Raw genomic sequence first — 15,189 nt, forward strand, 5'->3', positions numbered from 1 at the left:
CCAACCAAAGCTACCACCTCTTCTGGGAACCACCCTGCCCTCTCATCCCTCATACCTGCGATTCAAAAGGCACTTATAGGGACTTTCCAGATACACCGTGTTCCCAAGATACTTCAGGCTTTCATGCACATATGTACGTACACGTGCATGTGTTCTCCACACTCAATGGGAGCCCTTTAAGCCCTTTGAGTTGTGAGTGTCTCCAGTGAGGGATAGTGTCCTGCTTAACTAATTGGACTCTCAGCCTTGGCTTTGACCTCTTCAGTGTGCCCATGGCCTGTAAGGAGGTGCCTGCTCATACCTGTCATGGGAACCTCAGCTCCACTACCCTTTTCCAGTGGCTTCTCCTTTCCTTCCCTCCACTCGACTCCTCCTGTTCTTGGGTGTTCCAGCTCCACTCCCTGACCCCTGCCCTCTGGCCCCCTGTGCAGAGACCGCTTATGTGCTGGGGAACTATAAGACGGAGCCGTGCAAGAAGCCCCCGCGGCTGTGCCGCCAGGGCTATGCCTGTCCCTACTACCACAACAGCAAGGACCGGCGGCGGAGCCCCCGGAAGCACAAATACAGGTCCTTTGGCCCCAGGAGGCCAGCCACGGGAGGGAGGAGTGGCAGGGAAGGGATCATGGCTGAGGCTGCTACCACTGTGGCTCTCAGGAAGATGGGGAGGCCAGTCCTGGGGATTACAGGGTCATAGGACTCAGATTTAGGGGAGGGACTAATATGAATGGCTGAACAGTGGGAGCCTAGACCAGCTCTTGCATGAATAAAAACCCTGATCAGTTTGAGGCCCACCCATTTCTGGGCCTGCAGGGTGTGAGCTAGAGCAGGGCCAGGCCACAGTATGGGAAGTGTGGTCATGGCTGTGGCATAATTCTCCTCAGGCTGGTGTGGGCTCAGCTCCTAGCCAAGGGGAGCATACAGGGCCCTCCTTGGTGATGCAGCCGGTCTGGGCTGGAGGATCAGCCTGGCTGTTGGCACTAGTAAGGCCTTCACTCTGCAGTTGGTCTTTTCCATTTCTGCACCTGCCCCTGTAAGGCAGGGATACCAGAGAGGGGCCCAGAGCAGGTATCCAAATGGCACCTTCTAGGCCCTGATCTCATCATCTTTTTCCTCCATCTGACCCTTCCTTTGTTGGACCAGGTCGTCTCCTTGTCCAAATGTCAAACATGGGGACGAGTGGGGAGATCCCGGCAAGTGTGAGAACGGAGATGCCTGCCAGTATTGCCATACCCGCACAGAGCAGCAGTTCCACCCGGAGGTGCGTCCTTAGGTTGGGGACTGAAGTCTTTTGAGGGACCATGGATTGTTAGCATATCCCTTCAGAAGCCAGGAAAGAGACAAAAGAGGGTGAAGGCAGCTGCTGGTACCAACCTGATAGAGGGATCCCCAGGCAGAGTCTGCAAAAGCCTGACTCCTGAGCATGCTGCTTCTCTTGTTCTGAGCCCATCCACCTGTTACAGATTTCTACTTTAGTTTGTTTCTGAGGTTGCTTGACACGGGGGATATGGGCTAAGTATGATGGCCTAGCCATTCTGGGCTTTATGCCACTCATTGTGATTATAATCCAGTGATACTAGGATTTAAAAAATGAAAAATCCCCTTCTAGCTGTCTTGCCCCAGATCAGAGAATAGGAGACAGCAACTCCCTAACACAGTTCCCCTGCCCACCTGGGCCTTGTCAGTGTTCCTATGTTTTTTTTTTTTTTGTTTGTTTGTTTGTTTGTTTTGGTTTTTTTTAGATTTACTTTATTTTTTTTTAATTTTTTTGTAGTTATAGATGAACAGAATGCCTTTATTTTATGTGTAGATGGTGCTAAGGATCGAACCCAGCGCCTTGCACATGCCAGGCAAGTGCTCTGCCACTGTGCTACACCAGCCCTGTTCCTATGTCTTTTTTTTTTTTTTAATATTTTTTAGTTATATATGGGCACAATGTCTTTATATTGTTATTTATTTTTATATGGTGCTGAGGATCGAATCCAGGGTCTCACATGTGAGAGGCCAGTGCTCTATCGCTGAGCCACAACTCAGCCCTGTTCCTATGTCTTGTGCAACAAAGAGGCACATGCTGTCTCTGCCGTTGGGTCCATGGAAGCCAGGACACCTTGAGAGAGACACTGAGACAGAGATGACCTCATGTTGCTGTAGACAGCAGAATGGGAGGTTAGAGCTAGTACAGACCACAACCCAGGGTACCCAGGCAGAGGGCACATTGGGAGTGGCTGTGTGCTGCTTCAGGTGTTGGCATACTTAAAAGCATAGCCCTGGTCAAGATCAGGAGTGGAGCCAGTGCCTTCATGAGGCTGGATGGACCAAGGAGGACATTGGTGGCAGTGGGGGTGACAGAGGGCTGTACTTTCTAGGTGCAGGAGTTTGAATAAGAGATTGGTGGAGAGAGGCCCAAGCTAGTCTATCCTATTCAAGGAGGGGGAGCCTGCCTTTTACTCTTGGCTGAGTCTGACTGGTCTCTGCTCTGCTTTGTCTCTTCCAGATCTACAAATCCACCAAGTGCAATGACATGCAGCAGTCAGGGAGCTGTCCCCGAGGACCTTTCTGCGCCTTTGCTCATGTAGAACGTATGCTGTTCCCATTGCCCTGGACAGTACCCTCTCCTTCCTCCCCTCCTCTAACCCTCTGCTCAGGCTCAGGCAGAGGACCAGCACCTGGCAGCAGGCCATGCACAGGAGTCCTTATCTGCCAGCAGCAGGCCCTGTTCCCACCGAAAGTCCCATTACCTTGCCCTTCTGGAACTGGCCTTAAAACCTGGAACTTCCAAGGTCATGAGACAGAGACTATAGGAACCACCCCCTTGGTTGGTCCTAGCAGTCCTAGGAAAAATAAGGTACTATGTTTCCCCGTATCCAAGTTGGCAGATTTCACCAGCCACCCCATGTCACCCATGACAGACATCATTAATGGAACTTGGACCTCTTCTCTACCGAGCTGTGCTCAGTCCTGTAGAACAAAGCTACCCAGTCTGAATATAATGTGGCCCTGTATGTCATTTTAAAGTTCTGAGTAACATACTAAGATAAGCAAAGAAAACAGGTTAAATTGATTTTAACATTTTTAGGTAGCCTGACACAAAATGTTGCCTTTTTAATAGGTAATCAATATAAAAAAATGAATCAAGATATTTTACTTTTTGCCAAGTGTGGTGGTATATATGTGTAATCCCAGCCATTCTGGAGGCTGAGACAGGAGAATTATAAATTCGAGGCCAGCCTCAGCAACTTAGAAAGACCCTGTCTTAAAATAAAAGTTTAAAAGGACTGGGGATGTACCTCAGTGGTAAAGCACCCCTGGTGGGTTCAATCAAGAAATAAACAAAATTTTTTTTTTTACTAAGTCTTGGACTTCTGATTTTTATTCTATTTATTTTATTTAATATTTTTTTTTAGTTGCAGTTGGACACAATACCTTTATTTATTTTTATATGGTGCTGAGGATTAAACCCAGCGCCTCGTACATGTGCTAGGTGAGTGCTCTACCGCTAAGCCACAACCCTAGCACCTTTTTATTTATTTATTTGTTTGTTTGTTTATTTATTTATTTTAAAGAGAAATTTTTTAATATTTGTTTTTTAGTTTTCAGCGGACACAACATCTTTATTTGTATGTGGTGCTAAGGATCGATCCCGGGCCGCACGCATGCCAGGCGAGCGCACTACCGCTCGAGCCACATCTCCAGACCCATGCGCCTTTTTATTTTTTATTTTTATTATTTTTTTTAATATTTAGTTCTCGGCAGACACAACATCTTTGTTTGTATGTGGTGCTGAGGATCGAACCCAGGCCGCATGCATGCCAGGCGAGTGCGCTACTGCTTGAGCCACATCCCCAGCCCTTAATATTTTTTTTTTTAATATTTATTTTAGTGTTGATGGACCTTTATTTTATTCATTTGTTTATATGTGGTGCTGAGAATTGAACCCAGTGCCTCACCCATGAGGCAAGCACTCTACCACTGAGCCACAATCCCAGTCCCTCTTTTTAATCTTTTTAAAATTATTGTTTAGTTATAGATGGAATGGCCACAATATCTTTATTTTGTTTATTTATTTGTATGTGGTGCTAAGGATCGAGCCCGGTGCCTCACATTTGAGGCAAGCACTCTGCTACTGAGCCATAACCCCAGCCCCTATTTATTTATGTTTTGGCCATATTAGAGATTAAACCCAGGGGTGCTCTATCACCATCTCCTGCTCTTTTTTTTTTCTAACTGGGAATTGAACCCAGAGATATTTTACCACTGAGATATATCTGCACCCATTTTTATGTATTTATTTGTTTGTTTGTTTGTTTTGTTGTTGTAGATTGTCACAATGTCTTTATTTTTATGTGGTGCTGAGGATCGAACCCAGGGCCCCACACGTTTGAGGCAAGCGCTCCACCACCGAACTACAACCCCAGCCCTCTTTCTATTTTTTATTTTGAGACAGGGTCTCTCTGAGTTGTCCAGGCTGGTCTTTCCTGCCTCAGCCTCCCAACTAGCACCCGATATATATTTTAATACTTGCAGTACATTTCAGATCCGACCAACCCATTTCAAGTGCTCAGTAGCTGTAGCTTCAGGTGCCTTGTGGCTGTGTGTGGGACAGCACAGATACGTTTTACACCAGGCCACCACTCCAGTCTCAGAGAGGAAGCAAGGCGTGACAGCCCTGTTAAGAGTGAAGAATATTGGGCTGGGATTGTGGCTCAGCGGTAGAGCACTCCTAGCACGGGCGGGACCCGGGTTCGATCCTCAACACCACATAAAAATAAAGGCATTGTGTTGTGTCTATCTACACCTAAAAATATTAAGAGTGAAGAATAAACCAGGGCCCTTGGAAGAGAGAAGCATATTTGGAGTACAGAGATGGTCCCTATTGAGACTGCAATTGAGATACCACAGAGAGGGGCTGGGGATGTATAGCTCAGTGGTAGAGTGCCTGCTGAGCATGCATGAGACTCTGGGTTCCATCCCCAGGACTTAAAAAAAATAATAAGTTTTTTCAGTGATAGAGTGCCTGCTGATCTATACCAAAGAGAAGTGCTGAATAGGAAGGATCACATCTCAGTTCTTAGCTCTGTCACCTTGGTAGATTTAACCCAGTTTCCTTATCCATAAAGTGGAGACATTAATAATCCTGTGTTTTGTGGTCACTATAGAGCTTCACAGTTAATGCAAAGTGCTGGCACCCACATCTGGCACATAGTAAGTGCAGAAGACTCAGTCTCGATGGAAATTATATAGGAACCTTCTTCTTAGGTGCAGGGAGATGCAGAAGATAGCATGCGGGCTGGGGTTGAGGTTCAGTGGTGGAGTGCCTAGCATGTGTGAGCCACTGGGTTCAATTCTCATCATAGCATATAAAAAAGTAAAGTCCATTGACAACTAAAAAAAGAAGAAAAAGAAGATAGCATGGGACTGAGCTAGCTCAGTAGCCTGCTGACCCCTGTCCTTCTTTTACAGAGCCACCCCTAAGTGACGACCTGCAGCCTTCCTCAGCTGTGTCCAGCCCCACCCAGCCAGGTCCCATCTTGTACATGCCATCTGCTGCTGGAGACTCGGTGCCTGTGAGCCCCTCCAGCCCGCATGCCCCCGACCTCAGCGCTGTACGTGCCTGTCCTGGGGAATGGGTGGGCACTGTGCCTGCCCAGGAGCTATTCCTGCCTCTCATGCTCCCTAAGCCTGTGCTTGGGAGGAGACCCTGACATTTGTCCTCTGGACAAATGGTTCTGCCTTTTCTGTCCCAGGGTCCTGTCAAAGTGGGGCAGCACAGCCTTGGTGCTGATTAGCTTGGATAGGGCTGAGACAGAGCCTTCTGTCACTCCTCCCCTCCAAGTCCCCCATGAGGCTCAGGGTTTTTGAGTACTTATTGCTGCCCGTTGGCAGATGGAAATGGAACTGAGCCCCTTGCTGAAGACTGACTTTGAGGTGGGGATGAAGGGTGGACCATGTCCCCAGCCATCATGCCCACCAGCTCCCCATCCTCTGCAGCTCCTCTGCAGGAGCAGCAGCCTGGGCAGCCCATCCAACCTGTGTGGCTCCCCACCGGGCCCTGGTAGGAAGCCACCAAACCTGGAGAGTCTCGTCTTTCCTGGGGAGGCTGGCCTAGCCCCTGGCAGCTACAAGAAAGCTCCTGGCTTTGAGAGGGAAGACCAGGTGGGAGCCGAGTACCTGAAAACTTTCAAATGCCAGGTAAGGGATAAGCAGGGTGACAGATACTTAAGCCCAGTGAGCTTGGCCTTCTCCTGCCTGAGTTGAGGGAAACTTGGAGGAGAGGCCTGGCCACACTCTGGGAAGGATGCTTGGGAGGTAGGATTCTCTGACCTCAGCCTTTTCAGAACCAAGAAGAGTGAGTAATGTCGATTCCCAACCAAGGACAGGAAGGCTTTAAAGGCTGTGCAGCTTCTCTAGGGCCACAGAGCTAGTCAGTAAAGGAGTAGGAATTCCATCAGAGCTCAGTCCTTTTCCTGCTATGGCAGGGCCTGAGGGTGGGACAGGGGTGGGTCTCTGACTGGACCTAGAGAGAAACCTGGGCTTATCTAGGTGGAGAGGGGCAGCTCCCAGCTTAGAATAATGGAAGGAATGTGTGTATTGGGGCGGGGGGGGGGGTGGTGTTAAAGGGATGCATGGCAAGTAACAGGAATCTGCCACCGCCACTTGCCCCTGGTGGTCATAGTGGGGTCAGGTGTACTCCTGGACTCTGAGCTCCCACCACATTTACCTCCTGTTCCCTGACTTTTCTCTCTCAGACCAAACTGAAACCCCATTCACTAGAGCCCAGGAGTCAAGAGCAGCCTCTGCTTCAGCCCAAACAGGTACAGAATTCTCAACCTCCATTTTCCCTTCTGGTACCTGCCATGGACAGAACAGGCCCAGAACCCTAGCAGGCTGCTGGGAGTGAGAACACCACTGTCCCCACAAGCTAGGGTAGGAATTAGACCCAGCCCCAAATTCAGAGAAGATGAGGCTCAGGTCTGGAGTCCCTCCCCTTCTAGACAGATCCATCCATCAGGTGGAATTTTAAGGGAGTGTAAACCTTACTATGCATGGCACCTACTCCTCCCCTGACTGGGGGCTTGCAGCCTCCAGGCCACATTCTTCTACTTCCAGCCTCCTAATAAGCTGGGGGATACAACTTGCCTGAGCCTGGGGAGGCCAGCTAAGAGCTGGGAGGAGCCACTTCCCTGTGCTCCTGCTGGCCTGTCCTAGCCCCTGGCTATTGCCTCCACAAGCAGGCATCCCATTGCCTCTCCTCACTCTCGTTGCAGGACGTGCTGGGCATCCTCCCTGTGGGCAGCCCTCTGACCTCAAGCATCTCTTCCAGTATCACCTCCAGCCTGGCAGCCACACCCCCCAGCCCTGCAGGCACCAGCAGCGCCCCTGGCATGAATGCAAACGCTCTGCCCTTCTATCCCACCAGTGACACGGTAGAATCGGTCATAGGTAATTAGGCTGGGTCTGTTTGCAAGCCCAGTTCTAGGCCTGGAGTCAGAGACATAAGGTCTCTGAAGTGAGTTCAGATCAGCACACTAGTTACCTTAGATATCTGGCTTGGCAGAGTCAGAAGGACACTTGGGCCCTTCAAGCTGAAGGGAAAATGAGTTCCAAATATATGCCCAAGACTTAGCTCTTGGAGCTTTTTCATGCAGCTAGAGATAGGCTTATCCCAAGACTTGGATCATGCTATCCCTAATTATTCTTTTACTGGGTATCCTATGAAGTAAACTATGAGCACAACTGTCCTTAGAGTGACACCCTGGACTGGGGTGTCACTCAGCATACACAGATCCTGGGTTTCATCCCCAGCAGCAAGCAGTCATCCATCTGTGCTCCTTTCCTTCATCACTCATTTACGGGTGCCCACTTTTTGCCAGGTACCATGGCAAACACTGAGGAGACAGAGATGATGATGTGCTGTTCTCTGCCTCTAGGAGGGAAACTGTCCCCATCCTCCCTCCCAGGCCACTTCAGTAGTGGGTGTTGGCATTTGTTGATCACCTACTATGTACTGGCCACAGAGAGTCCAGAGACCTCTGAGCTCAGGGTGAGACACACATCCTGAAACATCATAAGACATTCTCCATCAGAGGAAGGGACCCTGGATTGGGACTTGATTCCTCCATGAAATGTCAAAGAAGACTTCAGAAAGGAGGACACTGGGGCTGGACAGGGCAGGCATCAAGGGTCAGTGTTCCAGGAGATCCTGAGCAAAGGCACATGGTGGGCAGGATATGAGGAGGTCTGGGTCAGGTAGGGATTAGAGCCTGGACTATGGCCCCTGAGAGGCCCACATCCTGGTCTCTCTGTCCCTAGAATCTGCCTTGGATGATCTGGACCTGAACGAGTTTGGGGTGGCTGCCCTGGAGAAGACTTTCGATAATAGCACAGTGCCCCACCCCAGCAGCATCACAATCGGTACTGGGCACTGGGTGGGCAGGGTGGCCAGGAGGATGCCTCGGTCCCAGCTAGCCCAGGCCACCTGCTCTGTGTGGCCCATATGGCTTGCCTGGCCCTCACCCAGCCCGCCCTTCGGGGCTCCTCTTATAGGTGGCAGTTTGCTGCAGAGTTCTGCACCTGTGAATATCCCTGGCTCCCTGGGCAGCTCTACCTCCTTCCACTCTGCGTCCCCCTCTCCTCCTGTCAGCCTCTCTTCACATTTTCTACAGCAGCCCCAGGGTCACCTGAGCCAGTCAGAAAACACATTTTTGGGGACCTCAGCATCACATGGATCTTTAGGTAAGAGGGGACTAGGGCAAGAATTTTTAGAATGTGCTTTTGGCCACTCTTTGCTTGGCACATCACCCAGGCTAGAGGTCAGAGAAGTGTTTTTTTATTTGTTTTACTTTTTTAGACCTTTTTTTGGGGTACTGGGGATTGAACTCAGGGGCTCTCAACCACTGAGCCACATCCCGGCCCTATATTGTATTTTTTTTTTTAACATTTTTTAGTTGTAGATGGACACAATATCTTTATTTAGTATTTTTTTATGTGGTTCTGGGGATTGAACCCAGTGCCTCATGTTTGCTAGGCAAGTGCTCTACCACTGAACCATAACGCCGGCCCCCTATATTGTATTTTAAGTGTCTCACTGAATTGCTTAGTGGCTTGCTTTTGCTGAGGCTGGCATTGACCTGGAGATTCTCCTGTCTCAGCCTCCCAAGCTGCTGGGATTGCAGGCATGCACCACTGCACCCAGCTCCCTTTTATTTATTTATTTATTTATTTTTATTTGTTTATTTATTTTTTAGGTGGGGACATATTTTTATTTTATTTTTATGTGGTGTTGAGGATCGAACCCAGTGCCCTGCGCATGCCAGGCAAGCGCGCTACTGCTTGAACCACATCCCCAGCCATATTTATTTATTTTTATGTAGCACTGAGGATTGAACCCCCTAGTGCTTTACATGTGCTAATAAGCAAGTACTCTACCACTGAGCTACAACCCCCAGTCCCAGAGCAGGGTCTAGACTGTAAGGCTCTACCATTCTATGATCCTGGGCAAGTGATTCAGCCTCTGCCTTAAAGAAGTACCAGGACAGGCTAGTGCAGCAAACAGTAGTGGTCTTGGAATCACCACAGCCAACGTCTAGCTTTCAGTGTGGTTTTGCCTGGTGAAAAACAAATAAGGACGAGGGGTTTAGCTTAGTGGTGGAATGCTTGCCTAGTACTGATGAGTTCTGGCTTTGATCCCCAGTGTCACAGAGAAATAAATTAATCAGTTTTTTTCCCCTAGTCACCCAGAGCTCCCAGAAGACATTCACACCAGGGTCACAGGAGACCAAGGGAGAATGTGGCACAGACCCACCCCAAAGTCAGGGTGCTCTTCTAGGCAAAGGTACAGGGAGCCCCAGAGCTAGCCCAGTGGGCTATTTGCCCAGCCCAGCATTATTAAAATATTGGGCACTGGGCCCCTCAAAGACCCTCCAGGTCCAGTGGCCAGGGTCTGGTCTCCTGTGGGGCTATAGGAATGTTCACTGAGGTAATGGGCATAAAACACTTAATCCCCAGCTTGGGTGCCTCTCAATGAGCAGCAGTAGCCTCTCCCACAGCCACTTCCCCAGCAGGTATTCCTTGGCCAGGACTGCCCTCCTCTGAGGGTCAGGACCTTCTATCAGTCAGAGAGCCCTTTGAAGTTCTAATTTGTAGCTCAGGAATATAAAAAACATTTGCCTCGTATTTACAAGGCCCTGGGTTCCATTCCCAAAACCACAAAAAGAGGAAAAAAAATTCTGATCAGCTGTGGGGACTTCCTCTCATTCCAGGGATTTTCCTAGTACCTTCCCAGTTTGGAAGAGGTTCTCTGGGGTGGATTATGTCCACCACCGGGTCATGTTTCTGGTTTGCCCATGTTGCAGAGGCATCTTGATGGAGCCCTGCCTACTGGCCCACATGTGTTTTCACCAGTTTAGTCATACTGAGCAGTCAACCTAGTGGTCTCTGGCACCAGGGCAGACATTGGGATCCCAAAAGGACCTTATGTGGACAGAGCAGTTGAGTACACTTTCTAAAGAAGTGGCTCCTCTCCAACAGAGTAAATGCCACCTACCCGAGAGGTGCGGGCAGGCTGGGCCAGTCATGTCAGTGCACTCATCCAGAGGACCCAGGTTCACAGACAGACAGTGCACACTGCAGAAGCTCCACAGGAAAACATCTTCTTGTATCAATCATTTGTATTGCTCTGAGGACAGAATGTTTGAAATCTGGTTCTGGAACATCTTGGCTAGATTAGTGGGGAGGGTAATATGTGTGGGCTAAAGAAAGCCAGAGATGAAGATGAGTCTGCCAGGAAGCAAGGGGTGCCCTGGGGGCCAAAGAGCAGGGCAGGAGGTATTACTGCCCTACTGTTAATTGAATGAGTGGGCGGGTGGGTGGCAGCTTTGCCTACTGGGAAGAGCAGACACCACTCACCATTTGTATGATTTTTTTTTTTTTTTAACTGGTGATTGAACCCAAGAGTGCTCTACCACTGAACAGCAATATCCCCAGCACATTTTATTTATTCATTCATTTATTTATGGGTATCGGGGATTGAACCCAGGGGCACTTAACCACTGAGCCAAATCCCTTTTTTTTTTTTTTTTTGTATTTTATTTAGAGACAGGGTCTTACTGAGTTTCTTAGGGTCTGGCTAAATTGCTGAGGCTGGCTTTGGACTGGAGATCCTCCTGCTTCAGCTTCCCAAGCTGCTGGGATTACAGGCATGTGCCACCACACCTGGCTCCATTTTTCTCTTTTTATGTTGAGGCAGGGTCTCGCTAAGTAGCTGAGGATGATCTTAAACTTGTGATACTCCTACCTCAGTCTCCCAAGTAGCTGGGACTACAGGTGTGCACCACTACACCCAGATTTCTGAGATTCTTATAGCACATCCTGTCTCATTGTCCTCTGTAAAACAAGGAGGCCAAGGCTCCCTGGCTTCTCCTGCTCCAGCCCTTTTATCACATAAGGTGCTGTCCAGTGGCTCTTCTCCCATATCTCTTCCTCCTAATCTTGTCATCCAGGACCCTCTCAGGCCTCACACTAGGTACAAGAAAGCTCTCTGAGCTCTAGCCCTTTAGATTTCTAGTGATGTCATCACTACCAGTTGTCACCAGTAGGGGCCTTCACAATGCCCTCCCTTGTAATACTTCCTGAGCCCCTAGTCAGGCTAGTGATGGGACCCAAGGTACAGATGAAAACACTAAGACTCATAAGAAGAGCCATTAAGGAGCAGGAAGCACTGAGGTCTAGGTCTGTAACTCAGCCCAGGGCACCTTTACAGTCTACTGACCCGTGTTTGCAAAACACCCTGGCCTGACATGACTAGAGTCTCACATGCCCACCCAGTGTCCAACCAGCCCTAGAAACTCCCAGGCAGGGGTGGCCAGGCCCAAGTCCTCCACAGCTGATGTTCCTCCCCTTCCTGGGGCAGGTCTGAATGGAATGAACAGCAGCATCTGGGAGCACTTTGCCTCTGGAAGCTTCTCCCCAGGGACTTCCCCTGCCTTCCTATCAGGGCCAGGGGCTGCTGAGCTGGCCCGGCTTCGGCAAGAGCTAGATGAAGCCAACGGGACCATCAAGCAGTGGGAAGAGTCCTGGAAGCAGGCCAAGCAGGTACTAGCCCCACACTACCTGCCATCCCTAGTGCCTGGTGTCATCCAGCCTAAGCCCAGCCTACCCAGAGCAGGCATGGGGGTGGGGGGAACCTGGGACCCAAAGAAGAGAACAGAAACTTGTTGGCCCTCTCTCCCTGTGGAGGACTGACCCTGCCAGTTGGGTCACTGGGGTGGCTAGTGCCACAAGCCTGGATTTTCCTTTGAGAGCTCTTTGTGTCATCTAGCCGCAGAGCCACCTGCTCTTTCCTGGAAGACCCAACTCCCAGGGCTCCAGGGTCCTAGGTTCTGAGATAGGCTGTGGCTGGACAGAGGGCCTAACTGCCCTTGGGAGTTCTGGCAGGGTGTGAGCCCTGCCATGCTAGGCCCTGCCCGTGGAAGGAGGGTCTCCTGCAGGTCCTGAAACCTCTCTCCTCTGCAGGCAGCGTCAGCCTCCTCCCTGCCCCCTCCCCAGACAGCAGGCCCAGCTTCCCAGCAGGCCCTACAGCCAGAGTGGCCCACACAGGCTCCCAGAGATGCTCTCTGGGGGGGCAGGGGGGCTGGGGCAGGGGGCCATCGTGATGAGGCGCTGCGTGTTGGGCCCACAGGCTTGTGATGCCTGGAAGAAGGAGGCAGAGGAGGCCGGCGAGCGGGCCAGTGTGGCAGGTGCTGAATGCGAGCTGGCTCGGGAACAGCGGGATGCGCTGGAGGTGCAGGTGAAGAAGCTCCAGGAAGAGCTAGAGCGGCTGCATGCAGGGCCTGACCCCCAGGCCCTGCCCACCTTCCCTGACCTGGAGGCACTCTCGCTCTCTACTCTCTACTCCCTCCAGAAGCAGCTGCGGGCCCATCTGGAACAAGTGGACAAGGTCAGCCTTGGAGGTTAGGGAGCACTGGGTGCACACCATGGCTTCAGCCAGTGTGGGACCCTTGATCCAGTCCAGCTGCTCCAGGGACAGCCGATCTTCTGAGAGCCTCTGCCCAGCACTAAGCCAGCATGGGCAGCAGTGCCCGTTCCTAGTATTCTTGACCTAAGCTGCATTCGTGTGCCTGGGCCCTGGGTGGCATCCTCTTGTAGCTCTCCGCATATCAGCAGTGAGGGCTTTCCTGTCTGCATTGCTAGATGCCCTGTTGGGTCCCCATCAGCCATGTGCCCTTGTGGAAAGAGCTGGCAGTAGGTTTTAGCAACCAGGCCCCTTAGCATGTCACAATCCTCTCTGGGCTTCATTTTTCTCACTTAGGGGGCCTAGAGTCACTAAGAGATAAAGTGAGTCAAGAGGCATGAATGTCTGTCAGGAGAAGGCCTAAGGCACAGAGGCTGCAGCCCCAGCCTGCTCCCTGGCCCCAGTCACATCCACTCAGAGTGGTGGGCAGAGCCTGAGCTGAGCAGCCCAAGCTCTCACCTGCTCCTGCTTGCCAGCAGCGTCCTATAAGCACACCGTTGGGCTCTGGGCCTCAGTTTCCTCTCCCACAGGGCAAGTGAGAGTCAAGGGAACTCCTTGCTTGACTTGGGACCAGGCTGGTGACCACAACCTCACTTTCCCTGCAGGCTGTGTTCCACATGCAGTCGGTGAAATGCCTTAAGTGTCAGGAGCAGACTCGGGCGGTGCTACCGTGCCAACACGCCGTGCTGTGCGAGCTGTGTGCCGAGGGCAGTGAATGCCCTGTCTGCCAACCCGGCAGGGCCCATACCCTCCAGTCGTGACCTTGCAGGCCTGGCCTGGCCTGGCCGGACCCAGATCTCTCACCTAGAACTCTTTAAAGTATATATATATATATATATGTATGTATGTATGTATGTATGTATGTATATGTATATGATTATGTACATGTATACATTTGTGTGTGTGCCAGTATGCGTGGTGGCCAGCGTATGCAGTGTCTGTGTGTATATCTGTACATAGATATAGACACACACTTTAAAACAGACTTACCAAGCACTTTTTAAAAGAAAAGACTATTTTGCAGTCCTCCCCTGCCCGCTCCCCACCCTTTCTGCTCAGAGACAAAGTCCCTTCTTCTCCCACTGGCCTTTTGGCAGAGAGAATCTGTTTCTGTATTTTTTATGTAGGAACTAACTATTTTTAACTTCTTCTTGGGGCCTAAGTGGGGAAGGGTGGGAAGCTGGAAGGGGAAAAGGGGAGGGGAGAAGCCTTCAGGGCAGGCCCTGCTCACCCTGTCTCTCCAGGCCCCCCTGGGTGGGTGGACCTGGTTCCCAGATGTGAGGGCCTCAGGGAGGCCTGAGGGTGTGCTGGGGGTTGACGCCAGTCAAGCTCCTAGGTTTATCAAATGTGTATTTAGTCCTGGGGACCATGGCGAGGGCTGGCAGGCCAAAGCTACAGGGCCAGCCCCCTCCCAAGTTGGGCCCTTGAAGCCCCTTGAGGGGCAAGGCCCAGTTATGTCCCCCTCAGTTCTTCCCTCTTGGGCTCCCCGGAACAGCCTTCCTGGCCCCAGGGCCACCTGCCAGGCTGGCACTGCCCTCAGCTGTCCCTGCCCTGGCCCCTCTCTGGCGTGGCCTCTGTGCAGTTCGCCCCCTCCCTCTGGCAGCTAGCAGGGCAATTGTTGGGGAGGAGTGCGGCCTGAGGACCAAGGGGGCGCAGGCCCTGCCCTCCTGGCAAGAGGGGCTCCGTATGCATTCCTTGGTGCTCTCCGAGTGCAGCTGACGTCCTGCCCATTCTAGGCAGACGCCCGTGTGCATGTGTGTATGTGTGCTGTCCAGTGTATATTGTGTCTTAGCTTCGATTTTAAAAGTCGTTCTGTACAGAAAGAGATGCAGCGGGGGTGGGAGGGCAGAGTGGGCAGAGGGAAGTGACCTTGCTCCCAGCTCTGGGTGTTGGGTGGGCTCAAGAGGGTTGCAAAGGGTCTGCCCTGGCCCAGGCCCCCCTTGGGCTCAGCACGAAAGGGCTTTCAATGAATTAAGTGAAAACTTTTCTCCTTTTTTACAAAAATGCAAAAATCAACAAAGCAGATCTATTGGAAATAAAATATGAACTTGCAGTGGTACTTATTTACATGGGGGTGTGGGTCCCCAAACACAGGCCTCCAAACTTCGAGACAGGCAGGACCCCTGCCTCAGGCATGGAATGGCTTCCTCCCACATCCTTAGGTGTGGCAAAGCAGCTGCCAA

General features: G+C 51.1%; 1 protein-coding gene across 1 annotated transcript in view; it reads left to right on the top strand.

Moving 5' to 3' along the window:
* The window catches only part of Unk (unk zinc finger), a 33,493-nt gene extending 18,434 nt beyond the window's left edge, over positions 1-15,059 (top strand). Inside the window, exons 5-16 of the mRNA XM_027955676.2 lie at positions 432-567; positions 1,141-1,258; positions 2,492-2,576; positions 5,458-5,600; positions 5,986-6,186; positions 6,744-6,809; positions 7,263-7,437; positions 8,308-8,409; positions 8,542-8,730; positions 11,906-12,087; positions 12,674-12,931; positions 13,612-15,059. Coding sequence (XP_027811477.2) covers positions 432-567; positions 1,141-1,258; positions 2,492-2,576; positions 5,458-5,600; positions 5,986-6,186; positions 6,744-6,809; positions 7,263-7,437; positions 8,308-8,409; positions 8,542-8,730; positions 11,906-12,087; positions 12,674-12,931; positions 13,612-13,767 — 1,811 coding nt within the window. The 3' untranslated portion in view covers positions 13,768-15,059. The remainder of the gene's footprint in view (positions 1-431; positions 568-1,140; positions 1,259-2,491; positions 2,577-5,457; positions 5,601-5,985; positions 6,187-6,743; positions 6,810-7,262; positions 7,438-8,307; positions 8,410-8,541; positions 8,731-11,905; positions 12,088-12,673; positions 12,932-13,611) is intronic.
* Positions 15,060-15,189: the final 130 nt, after the last annotated feature.

Source organism: Marmota flaviventris, chromosome 17 (assembly GCF_047511675.1).
Source record: "Marmota flaviventris isolate mMarFla1 chromosome 17, mMarFla1.hap1, whole genome shotgun sequence".
NCBI lineage: Eukaryota > Metazoa > Chordata > Mammalia > Rodentia > Sciuridae > Marmota > Marmota flaviventris.